Genomic DNA, 15515 nt, shown 5'->3' on the forward strand with positions numbered 1-15515 from the left:
CGCATATACACATACACAAACATTACATTCAGTCGACTGTGCTTCAAAACATCTTCTTAAATGAACACTACTACTGTAATATGCAATCAAATCTGCAGATTATGCTTTTTTGGTGTTTTTCCACACCTGAAGAGTAACTGATGAGACAGCAGCAGAATCCAGACATATTCCAAATGGCACTCTGGACAAGTTGACACTAAACACTGAAACAGTCAGGCCCTCATGTGCTCCTCCAAAGTAAATAGCAACGTTTCCAAAGATGATTCATTTTTATATCTCGACAGGAGCACGCTGTCATCTACAGACCACATTCAACCCCTTCCTTGAGTGTGACAACACCCTGAATTTCCACAGCACACTTACATGACTACACTTACATGTTTAAGAAACAGCGCATGTTTTATTATCCTTCCTGCGGATGACCAAGTTAATCTTTGCTTTCTTTTCACTCTGAAGGAATATGTTAAAGTCAGCATGACCGCTTTCAGCTTTGTAACATCTCTGACACCAGTTTGCCAAATGCTAAATGTAATAAACTAAACATCTGCAGTCATGAAGCATCTGAGGTTACAGGCAGTTACTGAAATAACGAAGCTTTTATGCTCACAACTGAACGGCATTTCAAATCAGATGTGTTTATCAAGGCGATCGTGGCTCAAGAGTTGGCAGTTTGTCTTGTAATCGGAAGGTTGCCGGTTCGAGCCCCGGCTCCGACAGTCTCGGTCGTTGTGTCCTCGGGCAAGACACTTCACCTGATGCCTACTGGTGGTGGTCAGAGGGCCCGGTGGCGCCAGTGTCCGGCAGCCTCGCCTCTGTCAGTGCGCCCCAGGGCGGCTGTGGCTACAACGTAGCACCAGTGTATTAATGGGTGGATGACTGGATGTGTAAAGCGCTTTACAAATACAGGCCATTTACCATTTCATAATCATTTATTTAAAAAAGTACCTAATGAGTTAGGAACAAAGAACGGCGCATTGTTTAGAGCAGTGGCTCCCAAACTTTTTTCGCTGGGCCCCCCTTTGTTTTATAGAAAAATGTTCGCGCGCACACGCACGCACACACTAACACACCCTCCAACCGCACGCGCCCATATTTTGCTCAGTTGCGGTTTATTTCACACCTCAAACATTTAGTAAACAATTAAGCAAATACAAGTAACCTGCAGGTAGTACGAAAATAAACTATGTCCGCACCTACACGGGTGTTTCTGAACACGCAGCTGTTTCGTCCACGTAAACGGCGTTTCGAATCACCGAAAACGGAGATTTTTTATAACTCATTTTTTGCGTTTATGTGTGGACGTGGAATACAGAGCTCATCACGCAAAGTCAAAGGTATGTGCCTTTTTCCGCGTCACGCTGTGCGCCACGTTATTGTTTACATGAGATGAAGAGCAGACAGTCAGATTAACAGTATTGTGTCTCTATCTGCAGGTTTTACACGCAGTTACTGTCCCTCCATTACAAAGGCAGAGGCGTCACGGTGTCATTATTTTTTAATGTAGTTGTTTTTCCTGTGTAATAATGTTCAACACTGCGATCAATACATTTAAAAAAAAATGCTTCTCTGTGCAAAATGGGTTTAAAAACATAAACAGCTGTGGGATCCTGTTTGTCCGTGATGTAAACAGCCCAGCGATGCTCCCGACGAAGGAAAGACCAACCCTGCAGGGAGACCTACCTCCGCACCTGTGCAGGTGAAGCCTTTCTAGTCTTTGGCTTAGAATGAAGTTGGTTTGGAAACATATTCAGCGATGCTTCATCTCCTGCTTTGCGTTTGTGTGGGAGCCCCAGGCTAGCCCCATTCCGCCCCCCGCCCAGGAGGCCCCACACTTTGGGAAGGTCTTGTTTAGGGGAAATGAAAATGACACATGATGCGCCAGATGTGTTCAGTTGGATTTAGGTGAGGCGAGTGTGGAGGCTTAGAGTATGAAGGAACCCAGGACCCAGTGCACCAATGTAACAATAGGTTTAAGGATTTCATCTTGATAAGTAAAGGCAGTCAGGGTGCGGTTGCCGAGCCTGTAGGTGTGTGTGTGTGTGTGTGTGTGGGTGGAAATGCCTTCCTGGAAAACTACACCACAGAACTGGTCAAGCTTAAAATGATGTTACATGAACTTTGTCTCCTGGATTCTGCTCCATACTCTGTGGTAGAAAACACAGCAAACCTTCTAGCAATACCACATGTTGATGTGGCCTCCTGCAGGGGTCCAGATATCACTTCATGTGAGCCCTTCAGAATCCACTTCTGTAATTTATAGACTAACTTAAGTTTATTTAAAATGAAGCCATTCATATTTTCACCTTCACACTGAATAAATTATCATTTGATCCTTTATAACTTCATTACTACACCAATTCATTTTTCAGGAAGAGTGTGTGTGTGTGTGTGTGTGTGTGTGTGTGTGTGTGTGTGTGAGTGAGAGACCAGTGGAAACTTTCATTGTTGACATTTACTTTGCGACTGCTGGTCCACACTTTGGCCTCGGCTTATATAAATAAGCACAGACAAACAGCATTGGGAGAATTATTTTTAATTCACACTACAGCAGTAATAGCATCTCTGTGACCTTAAGCGCTGGAAATGTTGTGCGACACCCGTGTGGTCAGGAGACAGTGGGATGTTTAAAAACGGAATAGCCAAGCACTGAAGGCAGTTACTGAACACAATTACAAAAGTAATCTAGTAAATGATAATATGACGAGCAGTAACAGCGCTACCAGCTGAGAGGGAGGACAATAGGAATGCTTGCCAGGAATGTGTAAGCATTGATGGTCGGTGCCACAGATGTTGAAGCTCATCACTAGGACACATCGCTGTATGATGGGCTTTTCATCTATCAGCATAACACTTTAAGTACAGTATTCAGTGATGCTTTTAACTGTGCACCTTACAAGACTCTGAAAACATGTATAACAGCAAACGGCAGAACCCATCTGGAGGCAAGGATACTAAGAGGTGCACATAGGGGAGTACCATCAGCACTATAGGCTATGACCGCACTGCACTCATCTCCCTTCATCTCTGATATTAATACAGGGTTAGCACAACTCAAGTAGGAACTGAAAGTTAGGTTTTCCATGGTTGTGCCTGGCAGCTGCAAGTTTGTTGTGATTTAAAACAAAAACGAGAAGGGAAAATGAAGTGCAGTTCTTAGTTTGCGAAGGTCTGAGTCACAGCTTCGGCAATATACTTAGCACTGATGCCAAAGATGTCCAGAAGCTCTTGAGGCTTTCCACTGCGGGGAACACCAGCCACTGCCAGACGTGTCACAACAATACCAGGCTCACTTCCCACTGCTGACAGCACCGCTTCACCGAGACCACCTGGACAAAGGAGGACCGTCAAAAGGAATGAATGCATAAAAGTGATGTTGGCATTTCTTTTAAATTACAACACAGCAAATCATGATATGATGCTCCTTTATTCAAGTTGTGTTTTGTTTGTTAAAACCAAACCCATCTAACGTCTAGGAGCCATAATTGTTGCCTCCATAAGAAAATTCCTGCCCTTTCACAAACATGCTTTCTGTATGCACAGACTCAACCTACCCTCCTTGTAGTGGTCCTCCACAGTGATGATCTGTCCCCTTGTTGCTCGGGCACTGGCCAGAATAGTAGCAGCATCCAGGGGCTTGATGGTGAATGGGTCAATCACACGGATGTTCTTTCCTATAAGAATGCATAAGGAAATTTACAGGTTTATAGAGGCTATAGTGGTTCACTGGCCAGTTGAGGAGTCCCTGCATTAAGCCCTGTGTGTCCTCATAACAATACCAGCACGTGTCCACTAGAGGGCAGTGTGGGTTACCTTTAGCAGCCAGCGTATCAGCAGCAGCAAGGGCCTCGTGCAGAGTAACACCAGCTCCAATGACAGTCACCTGGTCATCATCAGACTGGCGAACCACCTGACCACAGAGATAGATGTATAAACATTTTTGGGGTGGGCATTTTGGTATGAAGACTGACTGCATTAGATTTATAACGAAAAGAGATTAAAAAAAAAGTTACCTTGGCTACACCCACTTCAAACTTCTCATCTGGGGAATAGATGACTGCAGTGGCTGGTCTACTTGTACGAATGAAACATATACCCTGAAAATGGAAAGTGCATTACAATATATTGAGTGCTCTCCAACAGGATGAAGAGATCAAGCTACCACAAGGTGGCCACCAACCTTTGTGTTGGATGACAGTTCAACAGCTCTCTCTGTGGACACTGCGTCACTGGGGTAAAACACAGTGCATGTTGGGATGGCGCGGAACATGGCCAAGTCCTCAAGCGCCATCTGGGACGGACCGTCCTCACCTGAAGCCAGAATAAAATGAGTGGATGACAGACACTCACACCTGCACTGCTCACTAGAAATCCAGCAGATGAAAAGCTTACCGATGGAGACTCCGCAGTGAGACCCTACCAGGTTGACATTCGTCTGAGAGATGGCTCCCATACGAATCTGGTCGTAGGCCCTGGAGAAAAATGCTGCAAATGCGCTGGCAAATGCAACAGTGCGGTCACGGCTGGCACAGCCAATAGCCACTCCTACCTGCAGTAGTAAGGAGACATCAGCAACACTGTTTAGTTTAAAATGACAGTGGATGTGGTTAGTAAGGGTCTAAGCGCAAAGTCAGCTGGGCACAAATGAGAAGCAGCAGAGAGGACAGATTATCATGTGTGAATGTACAGTAACAGATTAGACCAAGTTGGAGCAGATTATAGTACTGAAGAGCAAACCAGGTACTAGTCTCTCATAACTGTGACAGGGTTCCAGGATCAATAGGTTGACTAATAGTTAGCATAAATCAGCCTGAGCACTGAAGGATCGTTTACCATATTCTGTTCAGCAATGAAACACTCGATGTAGCGATCAGGGAAGGCTTTCTTGAAGGTCTCTGAGAAAGTAGAGTTTTTGGTGTCTCCGTCGAGTGCCACCACTCTCTGGCTTGCCTGGCCCAGTTTTTTCAGTGCCACACCATATGCCTGCCTTGTTGCCATCTAACAGAAAATACAATGGGTTAAGCAACAAACAGCCTTGATTGCTATGCTTAGCTATATCCACTTTAACACATACATGTGAAAAAGAACCTTTACCAACATGATGAGCAGCACAATATTCTGCACAGTCACAATAATTCACACACATCAGTTTTGAAATCATGTTCATTTCAGACAGCGTCAGCCCCGCAGTTAGCAAAAGCTGCAAAAAGCAAACTACATCCGATGTTTCACAGGTTCATGTGTGGAAAGTCTGAGATTTACTTCCAGCTGAAGAAAGTTGTACTGCTGTAAAAACTGCTGCACCCTCTTTATATCATAGGAACAAAAACGTGAACGGTTTTCACAATCATTCAAAGACAAAATCATAATGACAGTTAAAATGTGCTTAATCTTCCAGCTCTGACAGGTATGGGGATATAAAACAGTGCAATAGAAAATAACACACTGGGATTCAGTCATGGAAGATTTTAAGCCCTGTACACACCGCCTGTACAAATACTGCATGTGTGCTTCAAAGGTATTTGAAGAGGTTAACATTGCACAATACTGCACATGATGCCATTACTAGATAACTGCAGAGTGGGGGTCATGTTAGCAGTGCTAGTAGCACCCGTCTTCTCGTATTCCAGGTTATTGTGGATATGCACGCTTTAGTTAAGCCATAATAATTTGACGCAGCCCAAATTCACCAGTTTCTTTCGAGGTTAAAATAGTGCCAAACTGTTCTAATTTCACAATTCTGGTTTACAACAGCTCAGTAACTCTCAGTCCCAAGGATTAAGCAAATTCTACATTAAATTGTGAAAAATTTGTTTAACCTTTTAGTTTCTGGTGTCCACTAACCAGGATGGCAAACTTTAAACTAGTTTTCTAATCAACTACATCCCTAGATAAGAAAAATTTGCTAGTGAATACTGATGTCCGTGTCTCCGCTGTATCTACAGGTAAACACTGCAAAGTTTCTCGATATCTTTAACCTAGCAGGAGTCTGCATGTGGCTGAGCAGACAAAAAGCAAAGGAAAGTGGATATTTATATTTAATTTATTATATAAAGACCCTTAAGTGTGGACAAGTGTTCCAGGTGGTGTTTTTGTGCCATATTAGTAATGAAACAAAGCCACCACTCGTGCTAAATAAGATTCATGCTGACAACTGTATCGGTAAACTTTAAACTGCTGACCACTCAGTGTTGAGTGACTTTGGACCCATTACTCCAAAAGATCCAATACTCAAAAACTAAAACTAGACACAAACAAGCAACTCTGAAGGTACCTTGTCTCCCTTCTTGTATTCTGGAGGTGAAGGCAGTGAGATGGGGCTAAGGTCAGCTGGCGCTGTGTCCTCATTGGGCAGATCAGGGCAGAGAGTTTTGTTGGGCACCTGGATCTGTGACTGCAGATCTTTCAGGATTTCATCCACCCGGTCCTTGGGGATCGGCTTTCCATGCCAGTTCTCCAAATCCTCAATACCTACAGTTAAGTGGCAAATAAGTCATGTTTAAAATTCAGAGAACAGTTCTAACTAGATACAAAAAAGTTATTCACACCAACCTTTGAGGCCTCTGCCCTTGAATGTCTTGGCAACAATGCAGGTCGGTTTGCCTTTGACCTGCTGAGCCTGCCAGAAAGCTTTGCACAGCTCCTCCACATCATGTCCATCCACAACATACGTGTTCCACCTACACACATAGAATGTTATTAACATCTGAACATGTCTGTAGACCATCAAAAAGCAGATCAATACAGGGAAAGACAAATAATAAGGTCAAGTTTGGACAGTTTGTTTCTACAGGTTATGAGCTGAGATAAATGCACGTGCTGACCCAAAGGCTTCACAACGTTTGCGGTAGGTCTCCATGTCGTGCTTCAGAGGCGCTGGCTCACTCTGACCAAGCCGATTAACATCCAGGATAGCCACCAGGTTGTCCAGCTGGTAGTGGGAACCAAAGGCCATGGCCTCCCAAACTGAGCCCTCTGAGCACTCACCATCTCCCAGCATGCAGTACACACGATAACTACAACACAGTCAGTTAATAACAGACATGAGAATTTCCATAATATCTACTTTGAGAATTTTTCTGTTGCTGCAGTGCAACAGATTATAACAACAACAACAGTAACAGGATTTCACCACTGAAGAAGCTTCCTAGTTAGAGTAAATAAGACTACTTTTAAGTGGTCTTGAGCAAATGTGAGTATAAAGCATCCACTTTAGATTAACACCACACGCTGACAACTGGGCAAAAATATTTCAGGTAACCCTGTGCAAGTTTTAAAGAAATGTTTGGTAGTCTTATGATTTGACACTGATACATAAACACACTGACCTGGATTTGTCAAAGTATTTGCCGGTATAGGCCATCCCACATGCAGCCCCAAGACCCTGTCCCAGAGATCCAGTAGCTACATCAACAAAAGCCAATTTCTGTGTTTGAAAAGAAGAATTGGAAAGAAGGGAAGTTGTACATGATACAGAGAGTGGCTTGCACACAATTTTGTCTTTTTCTTCCAAAAAAATAAAAATAAAAAATAATAATGAACAGAATGGGTCTCAAGATTCCCGACTCACTGGTGTGGGGTGTCCCTCCAAGTCAGAATCAATCTTACGCAGGTTAACCAGCTCAGACTCTTTCACAAAACCTGCCTCTGCCCAGGCAGCGTACAGGACAGGTGCAGCATGACCCTGGCAATAAGAAGGAGAGTGTTAACAGATCTCAGGTTTGCTGACCAAATACAGAGCAATTAATCTCAATTAAAGGATATGCACCTACCTTTGAGAGAACAAAGCGGTCGTTACACTGATTGCGAGGATCATCCGCTTTGTAGCGCATGGCGTGGAAAAAGAGCACGGACATGAGCTCAGCTGCACTGCAACATGATGTGGGATGACTGGAGAGAGAGAACAACAGAAAGGCTACTGTGACAGTATAAATGCCGACGGGTTAGAAAGAAAAGAAACTCCACCCAAAGTGCATAAACATGCATGTGTTGCTGCACTTAAAAAAAAAAAAAAAGAACAAAAAAAAAACAAAAAAAAAAACAAAAAAAAAAACACAAAAACAAACGCTCAGTTTTAGTTTTACAAGACACAGCAAACATTTAATATGCCAAACGATGATGCTCTTTAGCACAAGTCATATATTGTTAATTGTTATTTATTTTAGACCATCACTGCCTCAGGAAGGCAGCCAGGTTACCACACTTCAGAGGAAAAAAAAAATCTTGTGAAACTGTTAGTTGCTACACAGTCTCGAGTACTGTAACCATTTAGAAATTCCACATTGCCCAACACATCTCAGCTTCCCTATGCAGGTTAAATCGCATATCAACCATGCTTGGAACAAATTATCCAATCTGAACAAACATCAGCATAAACCTTTTAAAATAACTCAATGCTCCGTTTACCACGTGTTCTTCTGTTGAGAGACAACCTGCTGAGAAATGAAGGACAGTCAGAAAAACCACAAGGAAAAGAAAGAGGCACAAGTGTAACTTTGACTGTTGAGGAACAATGCTCCTCAAGAAGTCCTTTGTTTAAAAATGGTAAATGGCCTGCATTTGTATAGCGCTTTTCTAGTCCCTAAGGACCCCAAAGCGCTTCACACTACATTCAGTCATTCACCCATTCACACACACATTCACACACTGGCGATGGCAAGCTACATTGTAGCCACAGCTGCCCTGGGGCGCACTGACAGAGGCGAGGCTGCCGGACACTGGCGCCACCGGGCCCTCTGACCACCACCAGTAGGCAAACATGGGGTTAGTATCTTGCCCAAGGATATTTGGCATGCAGCCAGGAGGCAGCATGGGATCGAACCACCGACCTTCTGATTAGTGGCTGACCTGCTCTGCCACCTGAGCTACAGCCAGGGATATAATCTTTATAAAGCCCTCATAGTACAGTTAGAATAAGCTCCTGCATTTCCTTGTCAAGAAACAAGAGGAAACAGGTTAGTCAACTGTACATTAAGGCTGCATTTGAGATTATGAAAAAGAAATAAAAATTGCACAATGCACACCAACTGGCTGAGGGATAATTGTAAGAATCAAGCACAAACTAAAGCATCTGGCCAGGTGGCTGACATATACTATAAATAAAGCTGAGGGTTTTTACTGCCTCTTTGATTCCAACATCCACTTTTCTGTCTCAGATGTGATGTTATGAAGCAGGATATGCGACTCTAAGCTTTAGTCTGCGTCACACAAGTCTAAACAAAGTGTTGTGTTGTGTTGTATGCGAAATGTAGTAGGTGACTTGACTTGATTAGCGCCAACTCACAAACTACGGTTTCAGTTTTGGATATTGTAGCCCTTGTATAGATCCATTTGCTCTCCAAAGTGAATATTAACCGAGCAAAGGGCGCTCACACTAATCCCTATAAAGCTACACCCTCGTCAACTCCTACTTCCCGCTTGGACTCGAATCAACCTATTGGGTTACTTCCCGACAGCGACACGGAAGATATCAGCGATAGCTCAAAAAGAAAATTCTGGCATTCTGGGAACGCCAATATTTATGATGAAGTATTACCACAAACCCCTTCCCAATAGCCATTTCCCAGACTTACCATACTTAACGCAGATATCCTCAAGCTGGCGATTTAACAGACTAGGAGCCAGCAGCAAAACTCAGCCTCAACGCAACCAAGAGATCCATCCTTTCCTATCATGTAATTTCTGTTAGCTAGTAAACGCCTGTTGATGTTAATAACCACTTGACTTGAAGTGTTATACGCATGTATGCTAGGCTAGAGTGCCTAAGAGTCTAGCCACCAGTAAATAAGGCCGTCATTTACTTTGTAGAGAAAAAAACCAAACAAACACTGTTAGCATGTGGTAGCCTTAGCAATAGCTGTGGGCTCGGCTACCCTCAAGTCACAGCGTAACTTATTAAAACGTTTCGCAGAGCAGTCGCACAACATCAGGTAGCAAACCTGCTGCTAGCGGCTTGCCGTGGCTCGGTAACCGCGTGAATTTAATCTGCAGCACGTGCACCCAGGCCCAGAGGTAGTGCACGCCTTCGCCCCAGTAACCTTATAGCACATACTATATATATATATATATATATATATATATATATATGTGTGTGTTTTTAATTGTATACAGGATTTATTTAATATTCCAGCTAATGTTTGCAACTCTGAACAACTTACCCTGAGTTAGAGGCGCATGTTGCCTTGATGGAGTTGATCCTGAGCTTGTTAGCGACGTCCTTCAGTCCTTGCAGAGTCTTTTCATCGGGTTTGTGGTAGCTAGTCATGGTTTACGGACGTATGGTCGCCTGCTTCAGGTAGTAGTCGTGGTTAATTCAGTGCGAAGGCTGCTTCCCCGGTGTCGTCGTGTCAACGCTGGGCCACTGAGCTGCTAGCTGCCCGGTGTTAAGTGCAGGAGAGGAGGGGCAGACGTCGCACAGGACGGGTTTTGTTTCCTCAAACAGCCACGCCCACCAAATCAAACCATTGGAGGGAGAGTGGTGGTTCAAGCCGCCCTCGTCAGTCCCTCTCAGCGTGTTCAAGATACAAATGTTGCTTCATGCCGATCTCGTTTCATTAAAATCAGTAAATTTCCAAAATAACAGTAACAAAAGCGTGGACCCCTATTCTACTACCCTTATGGAAAATACAGGTATCCACAAGTGGAGCTGCACTGCACTGATGTGCGAACAACTACCGCTTTCTTAACTTACTATAATATGAATGTTTTCTTCAAGTGGGACGTTAACGTCCTGGTTATATTTATGCAATGATGATGGTGTGTTTAAATGCCAGTCAAACAAACGCAGGATCTGATTCCGAAATCTGCTGATTAGCCACACAGGCCCATAATGTCACTGTCCCCTTAAAACTGTAGCTGGATGGCTGCCAACAAGGAAGCCGACGGCAGATTTTGCTCTCTCATCCTTACTCAGGGAAACACATGGAGTCTGTCTAACACCACCGTCTATGAACAATACAGGGTACTAAGGCACAAGGTACTAGCCAGAGTCACTTCAGCTTGCATCAGTTGTCATTTTTGCATTTAGACACATCAGAAATAAACATTTTCTAAAACTTTATTGTTAAATAGCTCAGCTGTAACAATGAGTGTATGGAAATGAAAAACACTTTTTGTGCAAAGTCATGGATGATTGAGCTACTCTATCAAACATAGAGTACTTCATACAGAGGTGTATGTGGTCATTCATCAACAGACAACAGGTCTGCCATTTAAAAAGAAAAAATGAAGTCAGTCCAACACTTCCCCATTCTGGCAAAATTACACATCTTATTGTGCATACATTTCCTCTTCTTGAAGTTCCTGAAATTACACAATGTCACTAAATCAAAAGGGTAAAAAATAAAACCAAAAATAAAAAAATATTTTGTTTTTTTGTTACCCTGATTCTTTCCCAGGCTTCAGCTCTCTCCTCAGGGAAGACAGGATTTTTGTCGAGTCTTTCCAGCTGTGGCACTACTATCAGCACATTTATCCGGTATTCGGAATTTTCCGCGACTGGGTTCCCAGAGAGAACCAACACGCGAAGGCTTTGTGACAGAAAGCCGATGTATCGTAGATCAGTCTCATCTATGATTGCATTGCCTCTAAGGGAGAAAGAAGACAAATTGTTTTTTACTGACTGGATTATTGGAAGCGTTATTATGACTGATCTTTATTGTTACATCACATTGCAGTCATGTGAAAAATAAAGTTATCCATAGGACTTTCTGCAGGGCTGTGAAAAACTAAGTACAACATAACTGCTTCCATTGGAATTAAGAAGGTAAGTAGCAGCCAAGAGCTACTACTCAAATTGCACTTGATTCACTGAGTTGATTAATTTGTGACAAAAAAGAATGATCAAGTACAGCTTAATTGGAAGAGTTGGCAAGAAAAAGTCTGTTCCTTCTAAAAAACAAAACAAAACTTGGCAACACAGCTTAGATTTGCAAAGCTGCATTGAACAAACCGGAAGACTTGTGAAACAATGTCCTTTGGAAAGACATGACAAAAGTGAAAATGTTTGCCTGTAATGCACAGCACTATTTGTGGTGAAAACCAAACATAACTTATTAGGACAAACACCTCGGGTCAACTGTCAATCATGGTGGTGGAGAATGATGATTTGGGCCTGTTTTGTAGCCATAGGACCTGGGCACCTTGCAATCATTGAGTGAAACACAAACTTTTTAGGACAACAGTCCCAAGCACAGCAGCAAATCTACAACAGAATGTCTGGAAAAGAAAATGTTTTGCCACAGTGTTGCAATGTCCCAGTCAAAGTCAAGACTTCAGTCTCAGTGAAATGTTTTGACAGAACCTTAAGAGAGATGTTCATAAACAAATGCCCCCAAACCCCAACGAACTGAAGCAATGTTGTAAAGAACCAAAATTCCTCCACAATGTAAGAGACTGATTAAGTCATACACAATTACTTCAAGTTACATCTAGTTAATTATGGTGTCTACTTAGTCTCTCACAGGACTGAAGTTTTCCATGTGACTGCATGCACCTGGCATTGAGGTACTGAAGACACTTCATGCTGGGACTGAGGCCGTCGAGCGACTCTAGCTGATTGTCTCGAAGGTGAAGTGTGGTGAGGCGCTCTAACTTCTCCAAACCCTCAAGACGTTTGATAGCATTTTGGGCCTAGACAGAAAGCAAGACTAGTCACAAGCAACCAGGTACCTGGTTTATTACATGGGGATTAGTGTAGTGGTGAAGGATTAACTTAATCAATCATGTCTGTGTTAATAACCAAACCAAGACACTTTGTGTACCAGATACAATTGCTGGAGATGTGGAAGGTTGATGCCATCAGTGGTTTCCAAGTGATTTCCCCTCAACTCTAGAGTTACCAGATTTGCAAAACTGCCGTACTGGAAACCATTAAGCCTCTGAATATGGTTACCTGCAAACAAGGTTTGTTGGCATCTTTAGTTAAGTCAAATATTGCTTTTAACAGTGATAACATGTGGAATAGTAAATTCCCATCTTTTTGCAGGAACAACTATTTATATCAAATAACAGTGACAATATCTTTCGCTTAACGTATTTTATTATACTTGCAAGAACTTCTGCGGCTTGGATAAGGGACCCAACTATTAACGGTTTCTTACTTGACTGACTTTGCCGTAGAGATCGCCAGATTAGCTGAATAAATTCATTCCACTTTACCTGACGTAAAACCAATAAACCAACCTGTAAGATTGAGGCTTTCCAAGGCAGGCCCAACTAGGCCATCTACATCAGTTAGCTGATTCATTGCTATACTCAGCCACTGCAGGTAGGTCAGTTGAGCAAACGGTTGCTCTTTGAAGCACATCACAGAATTATTGTCGACCTACAAAAGACGAATTACATTCAATAAACGTAATTAAAGAGATTCTTACTGCCACAAAGATGTCCTTAACTAAATGCATAAGGAATTTCTTCTTGCCTTGAGCCAAAGAAGCTGGGTCAGAGATGACAAAGGAGAAAGATCAGTAAGGTGGTTGTTGGATAAATCCAGAAAACGTATGTGAATATAACTGTTGATTGCAGCTATATCCTCCAGTCCTCTAAGGGTGAAGAAAACTGGTTTGAATCAGAAGAAACTTGTTCAAGTTAACAGAACAGTTTTGCTCTGCGGGCATCTTTCTCTAATTACCTTTTCTGAAGGTTCAGCTTGACAAATGCGTGTGCTAATCCATTTCCTGTTCGGCAAAGCAATGACAGCCCTTCACTTATGATTTCTTGAGTTAAATGTTGAACTTCAACCTGTACAAAAATGAGATATAAATGAAAGGCTAGTGGCTTCAACACAGAAACGACAAACGCACTACAACTTTATTTTATTCAAAACACAAAATGAATGACAGCTTAAATTGCACAATGATAAACCAATGACAGCAAGTTATCATGTAAGGTGAAGGTCAGGCTAGCCACTTTGTTCGGTACACCTGTTCAACTGCTCATTAGGGTAAGTATCTAATCAGCCAATCAAATGGCACCAACTCAATGTATTTAGGCATACATACAGAGTTAAGACAACCCAGTCAGTGGCTGAAACGACCCAGTGAAACTGAAACTGGGCAAAGGATTGGGGAAGAAAACTGACATTGAATGTGGCACGGTTCTTGGTGCCAGGCAGGCTGGTTTGAGTATTTTAGAAACTGCTGATCTACCAGGATTTTCCCACACAAATATTTCTAGGGTTTACAGAGAGTAGTCCAAAAAAGAGAAAATATCCAGTGAGCAAAAATTTCTTGTTGATCTCAGAGGTCAGAGAAGAATGGCCAGACTGCTTTGAGTTGGCAACGGTAACCCAAATAATCCCACATGACAACCAAAATACAAAAGAGCATTTTTGAATGCATCACATGTTGAACCTTGAAGAGGATGGGCAACAGCAGCAGAAGACCACACTGAGCTCCACTCCTGTCACCTGCGAGTAAGAAACTGAATCTGAATTTAGATTCACAAAATTGGACAACAAAATATTGGAAAATGTTGAGTCTTGATTTCTGCAACAGCATTGAATGACAGGGTCAGAAACTGGTGTAACCAACATGAAAGCATGGATTCAGTCTCTCCTATCAACAGTCATTGCTGACAATGGCTCTTTATGTACTCATCTTCTACTGGGTAGATGGCGTGCAATGTCACAAAGCTCATATAATTTGAGAGTGGTCCCTTGAAGATGAATCCAATAAAGCACCTTGGCGTGTATAATCATGGATGTGCAGCTGACAAATTTGCAACTGTGTGATGCTGTCACGTCAATATATCAACCAAAATCTGTGAGGAATGTTTCCGTGTTGAACCTATGCCACATAGAATTAACATTCAAAAGTCTTCTCTTACCCAAGATATATCTGGATAGTAATGGACCAACAAATTACTAGCCACTGATTTGACCGTTTTGCCAAGACAGTTTCCCGGACAAGCCTACCGTCAGAAAAAAATAAAGATCTTCATTGATAAATGTTTTTATTCTAAGACTAGGCTTAATCCATGTTAGTAAAACCGCCAGCAGAGCAGGGCCACTCCCAAGGCTCAAACTGTCACTAATTAGTCAACAACTAGAATTTAAGCATGGAAGAGCTTCAAAACCACTTGTAGGAGCACTTTACAATAAGCTGCCTCTTTTGGAAACTAGTGACCTATTACTAATATGCCCAGAAAATACCCTGTGGAGGGGGTTGAATGGTGCACACACGAGTAAACAGACAAGCTCCAACTTTATCAGACATTACCTTGAGTCTGTTTGGGTAATCAGGGCGAGGCACGTGATTCATACCAAATTAACAGCAGAGATATCCGCTAACATGTACGAGTCAGCTGTAAATATGCTCGGCACATGCCCCCCATTTACTTTCATACCTTCTCATCTTCGGCTTCTTTAAGGTGTTCTTCTCCTCCTTCAACATCCGATAATACTGGGTCTTCGTCAAAGTCAGACATCCCGATTAGTAAGCCTTATAATTTGACTAGTTACAGACCAGCTGAAGAGCGGATTAGAGAACTGCAACAGGATTTCCAACCAGCTAACTTGC

At 42.6% G+C, this 15515-nt stretch overlaps 2 protein-coding genes across 2 annotated transcripts; both read right to left on the reverse strand.

Annotated features, from left to right (window-relative positions):
• Positions 1–2523: 2523 nt before the first annotated feature.
• Positions 2524–10386, reverse strand: tktb (transketolase b). The gene is made up of 14 exons (XM_085344527.1): positions 10155–10386; positions 7770–7887; positions 7568–7681; positions 7326–7423; positions 6822–7013; positions 6550–6677; positions 6272–6468; positions 4831–4995; positions 4390–4546; positions 4178–4308; positions 4011–4094; positions 3811–3907; positions 3552–3671; positions 2524–3326 (listed from the first exon to the last, which is right to left on the reverse strand). Exons 1-14 carry the CDS (start codon positions 10259–10261, stop codon positions 3154–3156), a joined length of 1881 nt encoding a protein of 626 aa, XP_085200653.1. The 5' UTR covers positions 10262–10386; the 3' UTR covers positions 2524–3153.
• An 879-nt stretch (positions 10387–11265) lies between these two features.
• lrrc23 (leucine rich repeat containing 23) lies at positions 11266–15427 on the reverse strand. Its single transcript, XM_085344252.1, has 8 exons — positions 15343–15427; positions 13628–13737; positions 13418–13538; positions 13180–13321; positions 12759–12889; positions 12491–12627; positions 11378–11582; positions 11266–11298 (listed from the first exon to the last, which is right to left on the reverse strand). Exons 1-8 carry the CDS (start codon positions 15421–15423, stop codon positions 11266–11268), a joined length of 960 nt encoding a protein of 319 aa, XP_085200378.1. The 5' UTR covers positions 15424–15427.
• Between the last annotated feature and the right edge of the window lie 88 nt (positions 15428–15515).

The sequence above is a fragment of the Diplotaxodon limnothrissa genome, linkage group LG20 (genome assembly GCF_057381915.1).
Source record: "Diplotaxodon limnothrissa isolate DT_005_m linkage group LG20, D_limnothrissa_male_GT1.1, whole genome shotgun sequence".
Taxonomy (NCBI): domain Eukaryota; kingdom Metazoa; phylum Chordata; class Actinopteri; order Cichliformes; family Cichlidae; genus Diplotaxodon; species Diplotaxodon limnothrissa.